The sequence below is a fragment of the Malaclemys terrapin genome, chromosome 1, assembly GCF_027887155.1.
Source record: "Malaclemys terrapin pileata isolate rMalTer1 chromosome 1, rMalTer1.hap1, whole genome shotgun sequence".
Classification (NCBI taxonomy): domain Eukaryota; kingdom Metazoa; phylum Chordata; order Testudines; family Emydidae; genus Malaclemys; species Malaclemys terrapin.
Window position 1 is genome coordinate 113,789,355 of NC_071505.1, and position 21,738 is coordinate 113,811,092.

Sequence of the window (21,738 nt, forward strand, 5' to 3'; positions counted from 1 at the left end):
ATTTCCCCATTGGTAAAACTGAGTGAATGATACCGTGTAAAGCATGTTGAGCTATATGACTAGCCTTTGCTATGTGAGTGTTTGATTACACAATTCATCATATAAACTTTGGACAATGCCTCTCCCTCTCTCTCTACTCCACTCCCCAAATCGTTCCTTTTTCTCTCCTTCCATTTCTCCCACCAGGTCAGCCAGACTCTTGACCCCAATGTATTTTTCTGTAAATTGTGTTTCCAACTGAACTGGGGGGTGGGGGAGGGAGAAGCTGGGATTCTCTTAAACATGCATGCATACAAATAATTAATAATCCAGGAATAGAAACCATGGCCAATATGAAAAGTGATTAGTGATTTTGAGTACCTCTATTTTTGGGTGCCCACATTGATTTTATAAAAGGGAGTTGCTGAACACTTTCTGAAAATCAGGCCCCATTAAGGTTTATCAAGTTTTGCACCCAATATCACTTGTGAGTTTTCAACATATTGCCTGGCCTGGTTTTTGTCCCCTCCTTTCCTATACAGAGCTTTGAGTAAATAAATGGCTAATGTTGTGTATCATTTTCAAACAGGATCCATTTGCTTTGTTCTCTTCCAGATGAGACCATGAAGTACACCCATCTTCCCTTGCTTCAGATTTTTTTTATCGTTTTGTTTGTTTGAACTGCTAGCTGTTTTGCCATGGAAGGCCGCTGCTTTGCAGTATATGGACAATAAAAGAAAGATACTTTAAATTTTAGAAGCACCGGGGAGACTTAGCCTTAAAGAGCCTGCAGTGTCTTTTGGACAGTTTAATTTCTGGACATTTTTAAAATACTGGACCAAATTCAACTAAAACAACAGGATGGAAAAGATACTATAATATGTGCATAAAATACAGTACTCCTGATGGGGTTTTTTTTTTTTTTGGTTTAAGTTTTTCTGTGCAGGTTGGGCTTAAGGTAAAAAGCAAGTGCAATATTTTTTTAATGGCTGAATCTGAATGAAGAGCTTTCTTCATGTGTCACTGGTCTGTGCTTAAGTCCCTAAGAGAACAGGCATTGTTAGTATCTAATAATACCTCACTAAGAGGCATGTACAAACATGAAGGATTATGAATTTTGTGAAGAGGAAATGGGATATTGATTTGACTCTGTTTACAGCAGCACAGTGGTTCTGTGCTTCAGTGGAGCAGGGAGAATACACTACCCATGGAGCTTTAGTAACACTCCTAAAATCCAAACAGTATAGCTCAAGGCTAGCGTAGAAGACCTACATTAGAAAACTTCTGTTGGTCTGGTTCTTGATTGTGCTCCTCCTAATTAAACAGCAGGATTGTTCCTCTCTTTACTTTTTTCAGTAATGCCCCCATCAGTTACAATTTTTTTTTTTTTTTTAAGATTGAAACTTATGAAAGTGCAGAAGAGTTTGGAGTACCTTAGACTCTCTTGCTGTAGCATTTAGCAGTCTATGGTGTCTATACTCTTGATTTGTTTGTTTTTTATTTTTATTTTTTTCTAAAATATATTAGCCCTGTGTAAAAATGTGAAGCTGATTCAGGTTGAGAAAAAAATAGTTTCTGTAATGAATGCAGCATCACCTCTCTGATGAGCTGGGATTTCATGGAGATGTGGAAATGAGGGTTTTGGCATGCAAAGGAAATTTTATGGGTTCGTTACCAGGATGTTGTCAAAGCATCGGTACTGATTCCTGCAGGGACTTTGGGGTTGGGTTTTTTGTTGTTTGTTTGGGTTTTTTTTTGCTATCAGTTTTATTTCTAGTCAGCATATTTAGGATTTGTTGTATTCTTTTTGGCTTTGTATAATTCCAGTACATCGTTGTGTATTGTGACATGGATGCTTTCAGAGTGGATGTCGATGGCATTTTTGTAACCTGTTGCTTTGTGTCACCTCATTGGACGTTAGAGGCAATGGTACTCAATGTAAAAAAAAAAAAAAAAAAAAAAAAAAGTGAACTGAAAGTAAACACATTGGATTGCTTACCTGTGAAAATGACACTGAGCAAGGCTGCTGCTTTTCCCACCTGGAATCTCTCTACCCTCGTATCTGTGCACCACAGCTCAGCAACTGTTCAAGGGCCTGAGAATTTAGGACCATATTTTTGGATGCTGTATTGGCATAGATCTATTCCCCTCTCCAAAAGTAAATTGGGTACTTGTGAAAGGGTTCCAGATCCACTGAAAGCTACACCCTCTGATCACTGAGTGGGTGGCAGCAGCTCTACTTCTTTCCTCCCACCCCCCCTAACTCTCCGTCCTGTCATGGATGGATCACCTCTATGGGCCAACAAGTTAGTTCAGTCTCCACTTCTGTATCACTTGTATGGTGATGCCACTCCGTTAAAAGCTGGAATGTAACCTTTTTTTTTTTTTAAATTGGGTATTTAGAGCCGGTGCAAGAGGCCAGCTTGATAGTCCTGGAGACCGAAATCCTGTCTTCATGAACAGAACTGGTAACTGCTCAGGCTACAACCATGCAAGCTTCTTCTACTGCCCCACCAATGTGCCTCAACCCTGAGCTGGAGGGCTCACCTGTGTGCCACAAATGACAACAAGGGTGCCATTTTCTCTAGGGTGGCTATTGCACAAAGGCCACACAGCAGACAATCAGTCTCTCCTCATCTAAGCTGAATTCAGAATCATATAGTACTAAAATCCCCAGAGCCAGGCAGCCCTTGCCACAGTCTGTATTTCTGTATGTATTTCAAGCCTTCCTGTGCTTACCTAGGACATATTACCTGTCTTATTAATTTATATATCCACAGGTACACAAACTTCTTTGTTCAGGAGGAGATATGAATACCTTAATGGCTGGTTGATTCCTTCCAACATGGGCTTGGGCCTAATCTGCAACAGTCCTATCTGAAGTTCAAACACCCAATACTTGGATCTAGGATTTTCAGTTGCCACATTGGAGATGGGGCTGGCATCAAAGTTAGGACCCAGGTTTGGATTGCAGCTTCCACTCCGCCACAAAGTACTGGGGTTTTGGTTCAGGCGCCTCTCTACTCTAAAGTTGAATAGGACGAACATCCTGTAAACTAGAGTTCTGGTCCATGCATATTTAGAAGTAGATCACCAGTGTAGTGGTTTCAGTATACAGCTGTATACCATACACACTGGCCATAGAAGCATAGGAATTGCTTTACAATCAATGGAACAAAAACAAGTGTGTTGATTTCATTCTGTTGGAAGTGTTATAAGTTTCAATCAGAGCAGTAATGTGTATAAAATATCTGTTTTAGGCCTTGCTTATTTGAGGTTGTAGAATAGTCTTTGACCTTGGATCCAGAGCTGTGTGAGGTTGAATGGCACAAATTACACTGGTCAAAGAAAACCTTGTGGATGTTTTATTTATTTTTTGTGCTGTCACTGGCCATTGCCCATTGATTCTCTAGATTCTCCATTTTGAAACAGAGGTTAATTAGTTTTAAAGGATCACAGCAAAGATGGATGTTATAACACAGCACAGACTGGACAGGATACGACTGTAGATTACACCCCATAATTAACCAACCACCACCATTTCTGCAAATGGTACAGTCTCCACACCTGCTTGATTTAAGCAGATATTAATATAAAAGCCAAAGAGGTATTTAGGGTAAAAGGTTGACCTGATATTTTCTTTTTGGTAGTTAGTACAGGTTAGACGTAGTCATGCTGAAAGTCTTCCTACAGGCTGCCTCCCATTTTTGTTACGTGCAAGATGGTAGTAGACATTATGGAGGCTTCGGATACCCTGTTCTTCCCTCAGAAGGGCTGTCATTCCAATGTAGGCTGCTCCATTATTAGGCACCAAGGCCTCACTGAGGTGAATCTGAGAAAAGCACGTGTTCAGCTACCACAGTGAGGGGAGCCATGTCCAGCTATCTTCCCTGCAGAGCAGACTGCACTCCTCTGTGTTTCTAAAAATGTTATCTTGTGCAATCTCTGGAGTGGGGGGGGGGGCAGGGGGGTAGTAGAAGGTTCTTTCTCTTCCTCCAGTGAACAGGAGCCTGCCACAGGCTGTGTTCCAGAACCGGAGAGGAGCTACATTAGCCATACTAAACACAGACAGTACTTTACCTGCTAGTTCAGTGATGCCCAAGCCTAAGGGGGCAAAGGCGTGGGAAACAATTCCTTAACCTCGCCACACTAATTATAGCAGTGATGAAGTTGTCATGGCTAAGGCAGAAATTTGTGGAATTTTCTAAAATCATGTGCAAGTGCTGATTTTTGGCTTATGTCCCTTGCGTTGCCCCAGTTTTTAATTAAGAAAGGAACAGTAGGTTCAAAGTTACTAAATTTCAATTCAAATCATCACTGTATATACTACAAAACTATTTGCACTTTAGGAGTTTGATGAATGGTGCTTAATCTTGTGTTTGACCTCCTTACTCAAATAAGCCTTAACAGTCCCTCCTATAAAAACAAGGAGTCTGGTGGCACCTTAAAGACTAACAGATTTATTTGGGCATAAGCTTTCGTGAGTAAAAACCTCACTTCTTCGGATGCATCCGAAGAAGTGAGGTTTTTACTCACGAAAGCTTATGCCCAAATAAATCTGTTAGTCTTTAAGGTGCCACCAGACTCCTTGTTGTTTTTGTAGATACAGACTAACACGGCTACCCCCTGATACTTGAGTCCCTCCTATAGAAGTTTTAAAGGAGCCTGTGTGAAAACAAGCTGTTTCTCATTCACCTAACCTACCATTGTTACTTTTGGCAGCTTCTTTGTTGTTTCTACACTGTGCAATTCTGTAATATAGATATAGTCAAGTTCTTTTGACCCACAGTCTGACAGACATCAGAATTTAAAGAATTCTCTGTAAGCTGCAACACCACTCATCAGAAACAGAGAAACAAGGGCTATAGCCTGCTAGTGTTGATGTTCTCCTGCTGCAGCAGTAGTACAACATAAATGGAGCAACTATTACCCATCCATAGAATATGGAGGATATAAAGGGAGATTGTTTTAGAGAAAGAAATTGATGAATAGAGGGGATCAAATAAGATTGAGCATGCATAAGCATGCAAACACATACTTTATAGCTTAAATAGATACACGGTAGGGTTGTATGTATATACATGAAGGCCCCACTTTGGGTATGCAATGCACAAACATGCATGCCCCTGGGAAGCTGATTTGCTCCCCTCATTCAGGCACAGGAAGTTTCAATCAACTCTTCAATAGCAACCTTGGTAAGTTGCCAGACCACTATTTTCTTTATCAACCTGTTCTTATGATGTTGGCCTTACTCCTGAGCAAAGTCCAGAGCTACTTGTTTCAATATGACTGTGCATGCAGGTACGTTGAAAACCAGTCGCTTGTTCACAAGTATCCCTCTGAAATGACAGTTTGTCTTTGTTTCTCACAAAAGAACATGTTTCCGAATACAGGGCTGCCTGTTTACAAATACATACACCAATCATGTTTGTTTTTCTTTGCTTCTTTCCTCTCATCTTAAAAGCACTGAGGCCTCAATCCAGAAAAGTCCTTAAAGCATGTACCTAAGGTCATCCCTGGTCAGCAAAGGAACCTCCTTAACTTTAAAGCATGTGCTTAATTCCCACTGTAAGCAAAGGAAGGTCAGCGCATGCTTAAGTGCTTTCCTGCCTTGAGCTCTGTCTAACAAATCAGTGTTTTCAGTGTACACTGTTACTGTGCAGCCTGCATCTACGATTTGCCCCTAAAATTAAAGGCTGGAGTCTAAATTCTCCAAAGTACAGTTATAATAAAAACAAAAATCTGTTCTAAATCACCACTTTGCCTTAGCCAAGTGCTGTTTAACTGACACACATTGGGTAACCTGTGTAGTTCCAAAGTGGTTTTCTTTTGCCTTTCTCTCCCCCTAGGGCAAAGTGAGCAGAAGTGACAGTCAGCTGTTAGGTGGGCAAGGCCCCAGAGAACTTTTACATCTTCAGAGTAATTTTAGCAAAAGCAGATACCTTCCTAAATGCAATGCAGTGAACACATGGGCATTTTAATTTAGCATAGATAATGACATACAATTTATAGCTTGCAATTGTGTGGGGATCAGCTATTCAGTTTGCTCATTTCTTGTCCCCTAAATAGCATGAGGATGATTTTTTTTCCATAGACGTCATTGTTGTGGCCTCCTTCCAACCTGTGAGCAGCTACAAGAGTAAAAGGAGGATTATGCAGCTTATTCCTTTTCTCTCTGAGTAAGTCTTCAACTGCACTAAAACACTCAGCTGGGCCATGTCAGCTCACTTGGGTTATAAAATTGCAGTGTAGATGTTCAGGCTGTGACTGGACCTTGGGCTCTGAGACTGGCTTCAGGCTGGAGCCCTCCCCTCCTCACAAACAGCTATACTGCAATTGTACAGCCTGCAGGCCAGGTCCTGGTCAGCTGACAGGGGCCAGCTGCAGGTGTTTTAGTGTAGCCAGAGACTCAGCACCTAGAACAGTGTTCCCGCTCTTTCACAGTGGACATTTCCTTTTGGCCTGAAGTGAATCAGTCCATGAGTGATCAAATAAACCTGAGGAAGGATATGAAAACTAAATGTAAACTTGTGACTACCATCAATGAGGAGGATACATCGGTTTACAGTAGTGAGCATTCTTTCAGTTTCCAAAAGACCTACCTAAAATTTTACTACTCTGAGCTGCTGGAAGCTCTGTGTTTGATGTAAAATAAAGCAAGGTGCAAGAGTATTTTGTCAGTCATTCATTGCCCACAAGAGAACACCAACAATAGGATGACATTTCTTGGACAAAGACCAGGAAACCTGTACTAGTGTAGAAGACTGGGGTACCATCGGTGTGTTGAGTTAAAGAGTTTGTGTTTAGAGACCCGGTCAAGGTGACCCATTGTGCTAAGACAGGATGCTAGTTCTACGCTATAATGCTAAACGTCAAAGACTTTGCCTGCATAAAATAGTTTTGTGCAGCCATTCAGGGACATTCCCCAATACTTTGTGTTCTCCATTCTTGAAGATTGCATTGGAGTGACAAGTGTAGACACTATTTACATTTAATACACACACACAGAGCAAAAGCATTTATAAAGGTGCTTTGGGATGAATGGCATTATTAAGATGTGGGCTTATGTTATGAAAAATGGAGCACTGATTACAAAAGACTATTTTTCTAGTATGTATATAAAGAGCATACTCTAAGCACAAAACCTGGAATGGTTCCTAGCCTCAACTCCCTCTTTGTAACAACAAAGATACAACTATTTAACATACATCAAACACTGTTTATTGCAGTCTTTCAGCTGAATCATGTGAAAAAGGCACTATGAAAATTAATGAAACTAGATGATGAAAAATTTCTAAATGATGTGTCAGTCTATACATGTGAAACAATAGAACATTTTGTGACAAAAATTGTGTTTCCAAAAATAACATTTGCTGGAAAGTGTTTTTCCCCCCCTGGAATCAATAATATTTCAAAAGATTAAATTTATAAATGAATTTTTTTTTTTTACATACAGAAAATTTGACATTTAGGATCATCACAAAAAAAAAAAGAGTCTAGATTACATTTTCCTTTTGACTAGTTTAGTTACCAACAAAAATGCAAGTCTATTAAAAAAAATACTGTGAATACCGTTATGGCTATCAAAAGCAGGTCTGACCACCTTTGTAAGCTGACTTGCGTGTTAATGTTTTCTATTTATTCCTGTGTAATAGTATGGTTCGTAACCAGTGAAACAGAAATAAAATCAAAGCACAGACTATATTCTCTCGCTATCAACAGCTTCATTAGTAATAAAACACCTTGCACGAGGTACAAGAAAAATTCAGCCTATGTTCCGAAGGCTTGAACTGCTGTTTGCATTCGAACATCTTTGATTGCTGGCATCAAGAACTTTTAAATAAATCTGAACATCCTGCTGTTCAGAGCATGAGACAAAAGGAGTGAATCACAGACTACAGCGACAGAGGGAATTTAAACTCTTCTATTACTGAAGGCCAAGTATGTCTTACTGCTGGCTCAGCTTCACTGGAATAAATCAAAAGCAGCAACGTGTTTCTGATTATCCACAAAGAGCATGAAATGGTTAATTCCACAAGGCTAAAACTCATGTTTGGGTGTAAGGGTTTTCTCAAGTGCCAAGAACGTCTAGCAGTGGGTACTTCTGTCAAGTCCAGTTGCATGGTTTCTTTATGGCAACAAGTTATGTCTACAAAATAATAATAAATCAGACATTCCCCTTCATTGCTTCCTAAAACAAAGCTTGATGGAATAATGCCAAGGACAATGGGATTAAAAGGAAAAGACATTCAGTGACTACTTCCCTCATCAAAAGATTCCACTCCTGAATCTGAGGCAGCTGCACTAATTTTTTCTTGTCGTCTTCTCATGATTTCCTGTAGTTCTGAGCTACCATTGTTAGCCTAAAAATGAAAAGGAGAAAACAAGTTAATTTGTGGTTCTAGCAACAGGATGAGGCTTTTCAGTCAAGATTTTAATAGGACAGACGGCTTAACGTTAGGTCTTAAATCCACATATAGGCCCTGATATGTTAAGTGGCCCATTCAGGACAGCACTTAAGTGATGTCCTACATAGTGAGGAACTTAACTATATTCTTAAATGCTTTCCCGAATGAGGGTTGTAGGCTTCTAAAGAAGTTCAGCCTGATTTTCAGTACCGCTGAGCATCCTCAACTCTCACTGATGTCAACGAAAGCTATTCGGTACTCAGGGATGAAACCCTGACCTCAATGAAGTCAATAGGTGTTTTGCCATTGACTTCAATGGGGCCAGGATTTCACCCTTTTTGGCTAAATTTATTTAGGAGCTTAAGGCCTCAATCCTACAACCATATGTTTAATTTTACATGTACAGTACCACTGAAGTCAATGGCCATCAACAAATTTAGGCCTCTAACCGTCAGAGGAGTGAATTTCTGAAACAGCCTTATAAGGGAGCAGTGGGAGCAAAAAACCTAACTGGCTTCAAGACTGAACTTGATAAGTTTATGGAGAGGATTGGTGTGATGAGACTGCCTACACTGGCATGTAGCCAATCTGCAACTTCTAGCAGCAAATATCTTCAATGGCCGGTGATGGGACACTAGATGTGGAGGGCTCTGAGTTACTACAGAGAATTCTTTCCCAGGTGTTTGCCTGGTGGGTCTTGCCCACATGCTCAGGGTCTGACTGATCTCCATATTTGGAGTGGGGAAGGCATTTCCCCCCAGGTCAGATTGGCAGAAACCCTGGGGGCTTTTCGCCTTCCTCTGCAGCATGGGGCAGGTTTAAACTAGTATAAATGGTGGCTTTTCGGTAACTTGATGTTTTTAAACCATGATTTGAGGACTTCAGTAACTCAGCTAGAGGTTATGGGTCTATTACAGGAGTGGGAGGTGAGGTTCTGTGGCCTGCAATGTGCAGATCAGACTAGATGATCATAATGGTCCCTTCAAACCGTAAAGTCTATGAGTCTATGCATAGGTGTAAAGTTGAACACACACAAGTGTCTGCAGGACTGGAACCTAAATAGGAGCCCCACTTTATTTACCCATTTTACCTGCTGTATAAACATTTTAGCACATGGATTTGGCACTTATGACAGTGCAGTTTGGACTGATCCATATCATCTAACCAACCCAAATAACGTTGCCTGAAAAGCAATTTCCATGAAGTTAAATGATGTTCTTACCATTCTACGTTTATGGAGAAACTAGAGCAAATCTCTGTTTCTCTCTTCGGCGTAGAGACCATTTGGTAATTTGAATGAAGTCATTAGTATGCAAGCACACATGCTAATTATATTGGAAACTTCCACACTGTATATTACTTTGAATAAGATTAGTAGATTACACAGTTGGATACAAACCCACTATTTATCTAGCTATGTAACAAAATTACCTTAAGAACTAGGAGAATCTTAACCTTCCTCATCACTGATAGGAAGTCTGCGTCATATGAGGCTAGCAACAGTTTCTTTATGCAAAGGGTAGGTAAACAATTCTTCAATTGGTTCTTAATTATAGCTCTTTACAATTTATGCCAAATTAGACTGATTACAGGGTATTATCCAATAAGCTATTTTGCGTAAGCTAACTGCTGGGCAACATGTGCATATTAGAAAAATCAGGCATCATTTTCCACTTGGGTGGGGGTTAGGATGTCTAATTCTTCTGTATTTAGGCATGTTCATAGTTCCCATTAAGGGAGAAGTGAAAGGGAATCAACTGGTCCATGTTGGGGATAATCAGGAAAATAGACAATGTAAAAGTATAATGTTTTGAACTTCTATACTGCTTTCAACAGAGGAATTAACACAAACATCATCCCTGCAAGGGAGCAACTGTTATTAATCCCATGTTACAGACAGGGAAACAGACCCAGGCAGATGAAGGGCCAAACAATTCTCAGGTGCACTAAGTTCATTTTGCATTGCATCAGTGGTGAAAACTGAACTTAAGCTGTCTGGTGAAACCAAGGGAAAATTTTCTATGCAGAGGAGAATGTCTGATTAGCATAAAGCAGGTGGATGCTACCTACTGTGCCTGATCCACCACCTCTAGCCATTGCCTTCTCTGCTGGAGCTGCACTGCCTGGTGTGGCAAGTGGAGAGAGAATGACAGGGCTAGTTTTTGCTGGGCCCGATGCGCTACATACCTTAAAGCTGACTCCTTGAAGTATTTGTTAGCCTGAGGCTGGGCAGAAAGCCCCAGGGAGCTGTGATCAGCACCCCTTTTCTCCACTGTGCTTAAGTTTTGTGTGGGCAGAGTTGAACTCAAAGTGATTTACCTAAAGTCACTCAAGGAGTCTGTAGCAAAGCCATGAACAAAACCCAGATCTCACAGCTGCAGGCACTTGCTTTGGGCAGAGAGCCATTCTTTCTACAGCATGCGGCTCAAGACCAGCAATTTATGCTTTCCATTTTTTAGACTTTTTTAAAAACATTAAAAACAAATAGGAAAAAAGTTGATTCAATGTAACAAATTTTGTAAGAAACCATTTATCTCCCCCTAGGGGAAAAACAATCCAGAACACCTTCTTCCCTTGATTTTCACTCTCTTTAGACCATGTTTACGTGTGGCCACAGAAAGCCCTAAACATTTATGTTTTCTCTTCTACTTTTGAATTCTGGTTTAATTCAAAGGAGAGAATGGAGGATTTGCAGCACAATCAGAGGTGCAGGACTGATCAAAAAACATTCAGCAGAAGATAAAGCAAAATAGACATTTAAATTATTGCACTTAACATATTATTTTTCCTACAGGTACAACTACTGAATTACAGTAGCCTACGTTTAAGGCATTAGTTCACCACTTAACTGAAGAATTAGCCATTATGCAGAGGTGGATTAAGGCAGGTTCCCTGAAGCTGGTGCACACTTTGGGAGCACCCCTGCATCACAGAGAGGACACGGATCAAGGAGCAGTCTTCGGACAAGCCTGGAGAGGAATTTGTTTGGGTGGATCCAGACTTAGTCCAGCATGGAATGTTATTTGTACCTGCACTGACTTAAGAGTCAATTCCTCTGATACACAGGTCACAATTATTAGACACAGGATGCAAAATCTAGAGTACATGGAATCTAATAATCTGTTCTATATATTAGCTAGATCTGTATGGCTAAACTCATAACCCAATGGCTATTCAGACATTTATAGAAAAGAGTTAATTGTGCTTAGATTATAATCTGTATGTCATGGGTTACACTGGTTTAACAATTTTACATGGCTCTATAAACTTCTATTATTTGAATTGCTTCCAGTTTGAGTGATAACATATTCCTTTATTTTTTAAGAACAAGACAGCTCATTTTTGTTAGCTGGTGTAAAGATAATGTTTCAGAAATGGCCACTGCCATTCAATTGCAAGCAGACTGGCTTTCTGCAATTTAAGTAACAACATGCTCTTGGAGGCAGGATAGACGTGCATAGAAAAAAACATGCTCCTTCAGGGTGATCAAATGTTTCCAGTAGGACATCAGTAGAGGGGTTAAAGCAGGGGTGGGCAAACTACTGCCCACGGGCCACATCCGGCCCGCAGAACCGTCCTGCCTGGCCCCCAACCCCTTGGCCCAGGAGGTTATCCTCCCCGCCCCCACAGCCTCAGCTCACTCGCTTCGCTGCCGGCACAATGCTCGGGGCAGCGAGCTCCTGGGCAGCGCAGCTGCAGAGCCGGGCCAGACCCGGTGCTCTGAGCTGCATGGTGGTGGCTGAGGCACTGGCAGCGTGGCCCAGCTCCAGCTGGGCAGCGCGGCTGTAGTGCCACCAGCCACCGGTGCTCCAGGCAGCGCGGTAAGGGGGCAGGGAGTGGGGGGGTTGGATAGAGGGCAGGGGAGTTCGGGGTGGTGGTCAGGGGGTGGGGGTGTGGATGGTGGTTGTGGGGGAAACAGGGGGTTGAATGGGGGCAGGGGTTCCGGGGGGCAGTTGGATGGGGTGGCGGGGGGCAGTCAGGGGACAGGGAGAAGGGGTGTTTGGATGGGGCAGGGGTCCTGGGGGGGGGGCACGTCAGTAATGAGAGGAGGGGTTGGATGGGGCGGCGGGGGCCCAGCGGCAGTCAGGGGAACAGGGAGCGAGGGTGTGGGGATGGGGCAGGGGTTCCCGAGGGGCCGTCAGGGAACAGGAGGGTTGGATGGGGCAGGAGTGCCGGGGGGGGGGGAGGGGCAGATAAGAGGTGGAGGCCAGGCCACGACCCCCTCCCCTAACCGGCCCGCCATACAATTTACGAAACCCGATGCGGCCCTCAGGCCAAACAGTTTGCCCGCCCCTGGGTTAAAGCATCACATAGTCCAAAAAAGATTAAATTTTAATTTAATAAGTTCAGAGTCAAATGATAAAGTGGAGACTGAATTTTAATTAAGCCTTACAGAAACCAACAAAAAAGATCAACCTCCTTCCAATACCTGCATATTTATATTTGCAGATAACCTTAATAGACAAGCCTGGACCACTCAAATTTCTGCAGAATGAACAAACAACAGAAACCAAAGGCGAGCGAAAAAAGCCCAGAACAGAGAAGGAGAATGAGACTTCTACTAACTGATACATGTTCAATTTTCAAATTAACATCCATTGAACACAAGAATATTTTCCTAGATATATGCAACAAGAAAGACCACATCTGCTCATAGTACATCTCCACAGTTAATTTAATACCCTACAGGACACCACCATGCCCGTTGACAGCATAAACTATTAACAGGGGGATTCCTTTCACAATCAGTGTTTAAGTTTCCTGTTTCTTTGACTGCCTCCATCAAACCAGTATGGTACCCTCTTTGTAACACCTGTGAGGTGTGTGGATGTCTACAGTTGTGTTATTCATATGCCAAGTGTCTGAATCACTTGTGTAATAAACATGATACAGTAACTCCTCACTTAAAGTCGTCCCGGTTAACGTTGTTTCGTTGCTGATCAATTAGGGAACATGCTCGTTTAAAGTTGTGCAATGCTCCCGTCTAACGTCATTTGGCAGCCGCCTGCTTTGTCCACTGCTTGCAGGAGGAGCAGCCCGTTGGAGCTAGCTGGTGGGGGCTTGTAACCAGGGTGGACCAGCAGCTCCCCATTAGCTCCCTGCTCTAAGTTCCCTGTGCTGCAGCCACCCAGCAGGGTATCAATTGCCGGGCAGGTCAGCTGTCCCTCCCCCACTGTCATGTGCTGCTCCTGCCTTAGAGCTGCTCCCAGAGACTCCTGCTTGCTGTGCGGGGGGGGGGGGGGGGGCTAATATCAGGGTGTCCCCCTCCCCCCTGATCCTGCACCCCGCTTACCCCTTCTCCATATAGAGCAGAGAGGGGACACGGAAGGAGAGAGACAGAGCGAGCTTGGGGCAGCAGCTGCTGTCTCAACTTCCTGATCCACTTAAAAAGACTAGGCACTTAAGAGTGGGTCAGCTTACTTAAACGGGCAGTGTGCATCTCTCTCTCCCACACACAAGTTGTGTGTCTGTCTCTGTCTGCTATGCTTCTCCCCTCCCTCGTGTTCGTACTGCCTTGTGTGAGAGGCTGCATTAACAAAGTGTTAACCCTTGAGGGCTCAGCTGAGTTCTAGTTCATCATTTAGCAGCAAGGCATTCCCTGGGAAATATCCCTCCCTCTTCCACCCTCTGACTTCACCGCCTCAACCATGTTTCACAATCATCATAGCTGTGAACAGTATTAAACTGTTTGTTTAAAACGTATACTGTGTGTATATCTATATAATATATAGTTTTTTGTCTGGTAAAAAAAATTCCCTGGAACCTAACCCTCCCCCTATTTACATTAATTCTTATTGGGAAATTGTATTCACTTAACATCATTTCGCTTAAAGTCACATTTTTCAGGAACATAACTACAACGTTAAGAGAGGAGTTACTGTATTTTAAAACTGGGTACATTTCCTTAGAGGATAATTTCCAAAACATATTGACGTTAAAAAAGCCATAGTAAAAATAAATGTGGGTATAATTCATTTTAAGTAACTTATTCCCTCCTATATACATCCAAGTGGTTGGGAGTGGGGGTTTGTTATTTTCCAATACAAGTACAGAAGCTATAGACAAAGTAAGTAAAAGACAAAAATATAATACATGTAAACACAATGGTCAAGGCATTCTTCCAGTATAGTCATTCTGGCTGTTGCCATTTTCAAGTGCTGAATTGAGGGTGGAAGACTAAAATTACATAGAGTAGCAACAGTGCCTACTTGCCCATACTGCCTAGCTAATTTGCCTCAGTCCTGAACTGGACAGTTCACCACTTTCAGGTTTATATTTGGTCTCCATGGCTCATTCTGTTTTTTCCTTCTCTGCTGAGACTGCCTCCCACAGTGCCAGCATTGGTAGTGGCATGCATGGCTCTGGTGACTGGTAAAGGAACATTTCACCTCAAGGTTACCGGTTCAAACAAGATGACGAAGATAGAGATTGGAAATCATCACTATCCAATGGACGTTTGGTTTCCTAGGCCAAATCAGCTGGTGGTATCAGCTCAGTCCAATCCAAGGGAAACAGGTATCACTGGACTTGATTTTCTAAAGTGCTGAGTACCCACAAGTCTAACTGAGATGGGAATGCTTAGCACATCTGAAAACAGGAACACAGCACACCGGACTGCTAAGCACCTCCTGGGTCATCGAATCCAGTCCCCTGCTACTGTAGACAACCCCATCATGTAAACCTGTTCAGAAATTTATCAAGCTCCATCTTAAAACTAGTTAGGTTGTTTGCCCCCATTACTCCTAATGGAAGGCTCTTCCAGAACTTCACTCCTCTAGTGGTAAGAAACGTTCTTCTAATTTCCCATCTAAATTTATTCATGAGGTCTTCTATCACAAAAAGCTGTTGTAAATGTCAAGCTTTATAAAGTTACAAATCATGGGGGAGTAGGGGAGGATATGTGTATAAACACACACAAATGTCAATCAATAATTACTTATGATTCTCCACAGTGATCTTATAGCCCTTATTCACCACCATTATCACATTTCTTAATCTTCAACCGATCCCTTCTAAGAAGGAACACATTCTTGACTATCTAGGCAAAATGGCTGGCTATAAGCACACATTATCATCACTACAAAATGCATCAAGTCTGTTTGTCTTTCCAAACACTGTCCCACTAATGGGTGGAATATCATTGTGGGGAGAGTAGAGAAAGGAAGAATTTCAGTCTGTAATGGCTGCAGCCTGCTAGAGTAGTGGCTCTCAACCTTCCAGACTATTGTACCCCATTCAGGAGTCTGATTGGTCTTGCGTACCCCCAAATTTCACCTCAATTAAAAACTACTTGCTTACAAAATCAGACATAAAAATACAAAAAAGTGTCACAGAACCCTATTACTGAAAAATGGCTTACTTTCTCATTTCTACCATATAATTATAAAATAAATCAATTGGAATATAAGTATTGTACTTACATTTCAGTGTATACTATATAGAGCAGTATAAACAAGTTATTGTATGAAATGTTAGTTTGCACTGACTTTGCTAGTGCTTTTAATGTAGCCTGATGTAAAAATAGGCAAATATCTAGATGAGTTGATGTACCCCCAGAAGACCTCTGTGTACCCATAGGTGTACGCGTACTTCTGGTAGAAAACCACTGTGCTAAAGGATGGGGAGAAGAGGAAGAGGAAGGTAGCAGAGAACAGGAGAGAAGGGCAAAATGAGTGATGAAGATCAGAAGGAGGGGGAATCACCTCTGATTTTACCGTCAGAAGAATATAGGAATTGCCATATTGGATTAGACCAGTGGTCCATCTAACCTCTGATAATGGCCAGCATCCAATGCCCCAGAGGAAGGCATAAGAACGCTAACAGTAGGTGTAGGATAATCTGACCCCTGAAAATCTCATCCTAACTGCTAATGATTAGAGATTGGGAACCCTACCAACCTAAGAATTGTTCATGTTTACCGGCTAGTATACGCCATTTTGATGGGAGGGGTTAGACATACCTCTAATGCAGCTTTCTGTACAGTAATTTGGCTGTAGACTCTAGACCCTTCAGGACAAACAGTCTTTAATTCGTCCTTATTGAGCGAGAAAAGCTGAGCCCCTGTCAGCACTCCAAGGCTATTGACAGTCCTAAAAAAGGCAGAGCAGAGAGTGAACACCATAAGATTTTATAGTTCTGTGGGAAGCACAATAAAAATAAATAAAAATCCACCAGTTGAGTTGAGAAACATGAGCCATTTTCTTCTGCTTGGGGTGGCACAATTCCAGGGCGGCACCTCGGCCACTTTTTTTTTTTTGCTTCAGCAGTTGCGCTTTCAGAGGTTGTTTTTTTTTTGCTTGGGGCGGCAAAAAACCTAGAGCCGGCCTTGATGCTGAGGTACTCAACATTAGTACCTCAAAACTGGTCAAATCCACTAATATTTTCCTTGACTTTGCAAGGGGCTAAGTGCCCTTACCACCCATTAAAGTGGAACCCTGTAGTAAAAAAACAGCACCTTGTAGCGCTCGGCTCATTTTGGGTGAAATGAGTTTCTAATTTTGAAGATGAGATTTACAGGTTATTAGGATGGAAGTCAGTCACCGACAGGAGGTGCAATCTGATCTCCTTTTGTTAGAATCAGTGTAAATGTGGACAACATTTTCAAGAGTGACTTGTGGCTTTGAGTGCCTCAATATTTTGGGGGCTCAATTTAAGACACCATATTAAAGGGGAATGGATTTTCAAAGGGAGTACTCAGCACATTCTGAAAATCTGGAAAACACCACAAGTTAGACAGTCAAAATCCTAGTCTCTTTTGAAAAACTGTAGTTTATTTCCCTTTATACAGTATTCTGAAATTAGAGTTTCCCCAAGTTCATCCTCAGACTTACACTGGGCTGAATCCTTTTGACTCCAACCACATTTTCACATCCTCAGCAGAGGAATCATAAGTGATATTAACTACCGGTATGTTTGGTCGTGGCACATGGAACTTTTTCTGGGCAGCACTCCGGCCAATGGTAAGCCTGTGAATAAGCTCATCCTGTACCTCTTCCATCTGAGATTTCCTACCTAAAAAGAGAGACAAAAAAGATGAACACAGCAGGGAATCTATTTTTAAAAGATGCTTTTGAGAAAAAAGCATGTTTGCTCTTAATACCACCACACTCTGTTTTTAAAACAAAAAAAGCATTCCCTAGAGATGATCAAAAAATATTTTTTTCTACTCCATGGAAAATTTTGATCAAAATGAAAAAAAAAATCACTTTTGTTTAATTTTCCACAGAATGTGGTTTTTTTTTCTGCAAAATTTTGAATACTGAAAATTTTCAGACAAAAACCAAAAGAGGGAGTGGGGGAAGACCTTGGTGCTGTGGGGGAGATGTCCAGGCTGTAGATGAGAAGGGGCACAAACGTGCAGTAGCTGAACAACAATTCCCATAAGGCACTTCGGCAGCACTTCCAAATCAACATACTTTGGTTTGGGGCATTTAATCTTCTGACAAAACATTGACATTGGCTGTGGGAAACAGACACATTTTGGGGAAAAACAGTTGAAAAACAATTCAGATGGAAAATTTTTGACCATCCCTAGCGTTCACTGCATTCCTTCTGCAAGCGACTGTCACTATTTAAATCCACTTTCGCAATGGGTGTTTTGGAGAAGGGGTAGATACAAATTATAAGAGAGAGCAAAACAGAAGTTTGTTTTTATTTTAAATGGTATCACTGCTGAGATTTTAAGGGGTATTTAGTGAACCTTACTAAGATACTGGTGCTTAGGGTCATTGGAAATTAGCAAGATATTTACCAAATTCTCCAGAATTTCCACACAACAAAATTTTGCTTCTCTGAAGCTTCCAGCATTGGCCTCTAGTGTACAGCAAGCTGAACCAGATGAGCACTGGGTCAATTCTGTAACGGAAATTTGTACCTCTCTGGAAGGTTATATGCTTTGGCTGGGAGCACTAACTCAGAACACAACCTCAGAGGAAGGACGTATTGGAATTATTTTCTAAGGATTGAAGACCTGCCTCATGCTTATGAGCTATCATCTCTGTTGCCCTTTAAGTGACAACTCACTTATTCCGATAGATGAATAAACTGTCCCCAAAATGAAACTGTAGATCTAGTTCATAGTGTAGGTGCAATATTACCTTGTGGTGATAATGACAGCTAATGCAGACAGAGGCTTAACCCTGAGGGATTTTCATAGCTGAAGTAATATTTCTGTAGGACATTGAATCCACATCCTTTTGGCCCCATTAGTTAATGGCTAAATTAGTTCTTAGAGCTTTTCTTTAAATAGTCAGTCTGTTCCAGAAGGAAAGGACATAATGGGCCCCAGTGAAGTTAAGTTCAAAGTGCACTACAGTTTGTCTCAATAAGTCAAATGAAAGATGCCCTATTGATTTAGCTCTGAAGACTGAAAAATGTGTTTATTCAGTAAGGCATGTTTCTCACTTACTGGGAACATGGAAGGGAGAGCTCTCTCAGAGAACTAAACATGGACATTAGTACAACTTTACTAGAAATGTTGCTAGGATTTTTTGCCATGCCAGAGAGTGGGGAAAAAAAAGGAAGAGCTGTCAACCCACAAACAGCCAAATCACTTAAGATCTCATTTCAGTATCACCTTTTCAGTTTGTAACAGTTACTTGTAAACTAGAGACAACGTAGGTGAGGTATCTTTTATTGGGCCAACTTCTGCTGGCGGAAGGTACAAGCTTTCAAACTACACCGAGCTCTTCTTCAATTCTGGGGAAAGAAATCAGAGTGTCTGATTTCTAAACTACACTATTAAAGTGCTGGTTTTAGACATATGTAAAACTGCTCAATTATTGGAATTATGTTACTGTAAAAAACCCTTCTGATTCGAGGGCTACACAGTAAGGGACACAGCAGCCCTGTGTTACAAATGCCATTTAAGTATCAGGGGGTGGCCGGGTTCGTCTGTATCTACTAAAACATCAAGGAGTCTGGTGGCACCTTAAAGACTAACAGATTTATTTGGGCATAAGGTTTCGTGGGTAAAAACCTCACTTCTTCGGATGCATAGAGTGAAAGTTACAGATGCAGGCATTATATACTGACACATGGAGAGCAGGGAATTACTTCGCAAGTGGAGAACCAATGCCATTTAAGACACTGTTTTGGGCAGAACTTGAGATAACATCCATACAATGCTGGATCCAGCGTCTTCTTCTAGATAAAGTGCTGTGTCAACCTTCCCCTAGTCCTAAATCTCCTGACATATGGGTCTGAATGGTTGGTAGAGATACTGAAGTTCACTTATGGGCCTGTCTATGCTACAATTTCAACCATGTTTAGGGGACTCAGTCTTCAGTTACATTATGGTTCCTACTTTGTAATGCAAACTTCAAATCCTCAAACTTGCCAACGCCTTGGCAGATCGTCCGAGGGCCTTAGCCCGAGACATGTTAGAACCAGAGTGACATTTTCAAAAGCACATAAGTGACCGAGGCGCCTAAGTCCCATTTTTAAAACGGCGTTAGCCTAAATCCCATAGATTCACTGAGGTTCAGCCTTCTACATGCCATGCCTAAGACACTTCTGAAAAATGTTACCCCTTGACAATTTTATATCTTCTCTACAAAACAGACTGAGTGTTGTAACTAGTGTAACATAAATACACTTCTAGAAAACCAAGTCCTAACAGAGGGGAAAAGGTCTTGGGAATGTCATTGGTAAATGTACATATTTGTGAGATTTCCAGTAGCCAACCTCTTCCATCTCTCTTCCTTGATTACCAGGGAGCTCTTGTTAAAGAACTGCCATAATTTCAGGCCACGTGCTCTCAGTCAAGCCAGGAAAATATAAGAAATTAACTCCTTGCTTGTTCTTCTGCAGTTTTAGCCTCTGCCTCCTGTCAGAGAGCCCTAACTGCTTGCTAAATGCTGAAAACAAGGACAGCAGCAACCATGTGCATTAAAGGAAAGGGTAACTTTTCCCCGAATACTAGCATGGCACTTGGCATGCTGGAATACACTGCTATATATCTGAACACAAAAATACATCAAGACTGATACTAAATTATTTCAAATATATCACAATCATTTTTATAATGTTTTCTATTCAAAAAGGATCCCCAAAGCTTTCCCAAACTAACACACAGGGAATCACATTTTTCCACCACTAACATGCAGCCACGTCTGGGGTTGGAGGTAATAGCTGTTGTACAGCCTTTCACTGCAGTGTGTAGCTCCACAACACCGTGACAACTGTGTACGCAGCCTGCCTTTCACTGTGGCACGTAGCGACGTGTGTAAGTGTAGATGTAGCCTGTGATACATAGACAGTTTAACACCCTTTTGCAATAAGTGTCATGAGGTCTTTAATGACATGAAGTGACCTTAGTTTTGTCTCATCTGAAAGACAGTATCTCCACCACTGCTCCTTATCACATTAAAGCATCAGGCTACTACACATTACGAGGGAGAATCCCCAAACATCACTTTTTGCAGCTACTACTTTAGCTACTTTCCTCGGACAACTTTCATTCAAGTATGGAACTGTCCCACCCCTGCTTAGCCTGGTTATTGGACAGGATCACCAGGTGATATGGAAAAATCTTTTTTTTTTTTTTTTTTTTTAAAGTTATGGTAAAAGCCAAACTTGAAAAGTGTAATTTTTAAAATGCTAAAATGGATGGAAATGGTGGAAAATAGCTTTTCTGGCTGTTTTGAAGAAACTTACGATCCACAGGAAGTTGTTTGTGTCTCTGGCTGTCTCGCATAATGATACCACCGCTCTCACTAGAGGTGCTGCTTTGGCGACTAATGGTTCCTGGTGCTTTTGGCACAGGAACTGGAATAGGTGCTGGTGTACTAGGAGGGAGAGGGACAGGAACTGGAGCTGGTGTCGGAGGTGGTGATGGAGCAGCAGGACTGGGATCAGGTTGTTTCAGAACATAATCCATCCTTTGTTTCTGAAGAGATGCAAACACATAATTAGCTCTGCACCATAAAATCCCTCAGTGTTCAAAAGACAAACCTTCTGCAGGAAAGCACCTGCGTACGCTGCAGTTAGCAATGTCATTTTATCCCAGCAAGGCATGCTACGTGTCAGATATACAGCTGCACTTTTCCAAAAAACTAACTTTCGCATCAATATTCTCAATGTTGTCTGTCTGTCCATCTGTCTTACTATTTAGGATAAACTCTGATTATCCCAACACCATCACCAACATCTCCTTTTGCCAACGCCACAGTTGGGTAAGAGGGCCAAAGTTATGAGCAGATTCCGTCCATATCTGTTTCGAGTTGCCTGGATGGTATATAAAAGCAAGTTGTACTCCTCTCTCATTGGATGTCCATGGCCTCTCTCACTATGCACTCTTCCAAAGAGACCGTTTTAGGCAGTTGGCATGGTGTCATCCCAATATTGATTA

The 21,738-nt window shown here is 41.8% G+C and overlaps 2 protein-coding genes across 7 annotated transcripts in view; one reads left to right on the forward strand and one right to left on the reverse strand.

Annotated features, from left to right (window-relative positions):
* PTPRO (protein tyrosine phosphatase receptor type O) overlaps window positions 1-1,327 on the forward strand; it is a 199,627-nt gene extending 198,300 nt beyond the window's left edge. For both annotated transcript variants that reach the window (XM_054036062.1, XM_054036071.1), the window contains one exon: window positions 595-1,327. The gene's annotated coding sequence lies outside the window, so the exon portion shown is untranslated. The remainder of the gene's footprint in view (window positions 1-594) is intronic.
* A 5,850-nt stretch (window positions 1,328-7,177) lies between these two features.
* Window positions 7,178-21,738, reverse strand: part of EPS8 (epidermal growth factor receptor pathway substrate 8) — a 197,207-nt gene continuing 182,646 nt past the window's right edge. For all 5 annotated transcript variants that reach the window (XM_054036082.1, XM_054036092.1, XM_054036101.1 and 2 more), the window contains 4 exons: window positions 21,045-21,276; window positions 17,219-17,399; window positions 16,348-16,477; window positions 7,178-8,342 (listed from right to left, as the gene is read on the reverse strand). In XM_054036082.1, the coding sequence (XP_053892057.1) occupies window positions 8,229-8,342; window positions 16,348-16,477; window positions 17,219-17,399; window positions 21,045-21,276 (657 nt within the window). In that variant the 3' untranslated portion in view covers window positions 7,178-8,228. The remainder of the gene's footprint in view (window positions 8,343-16,347; window positions 16,478-17,218; window positions 17,400-21,044; window positions 21,277-21,738) is intronic.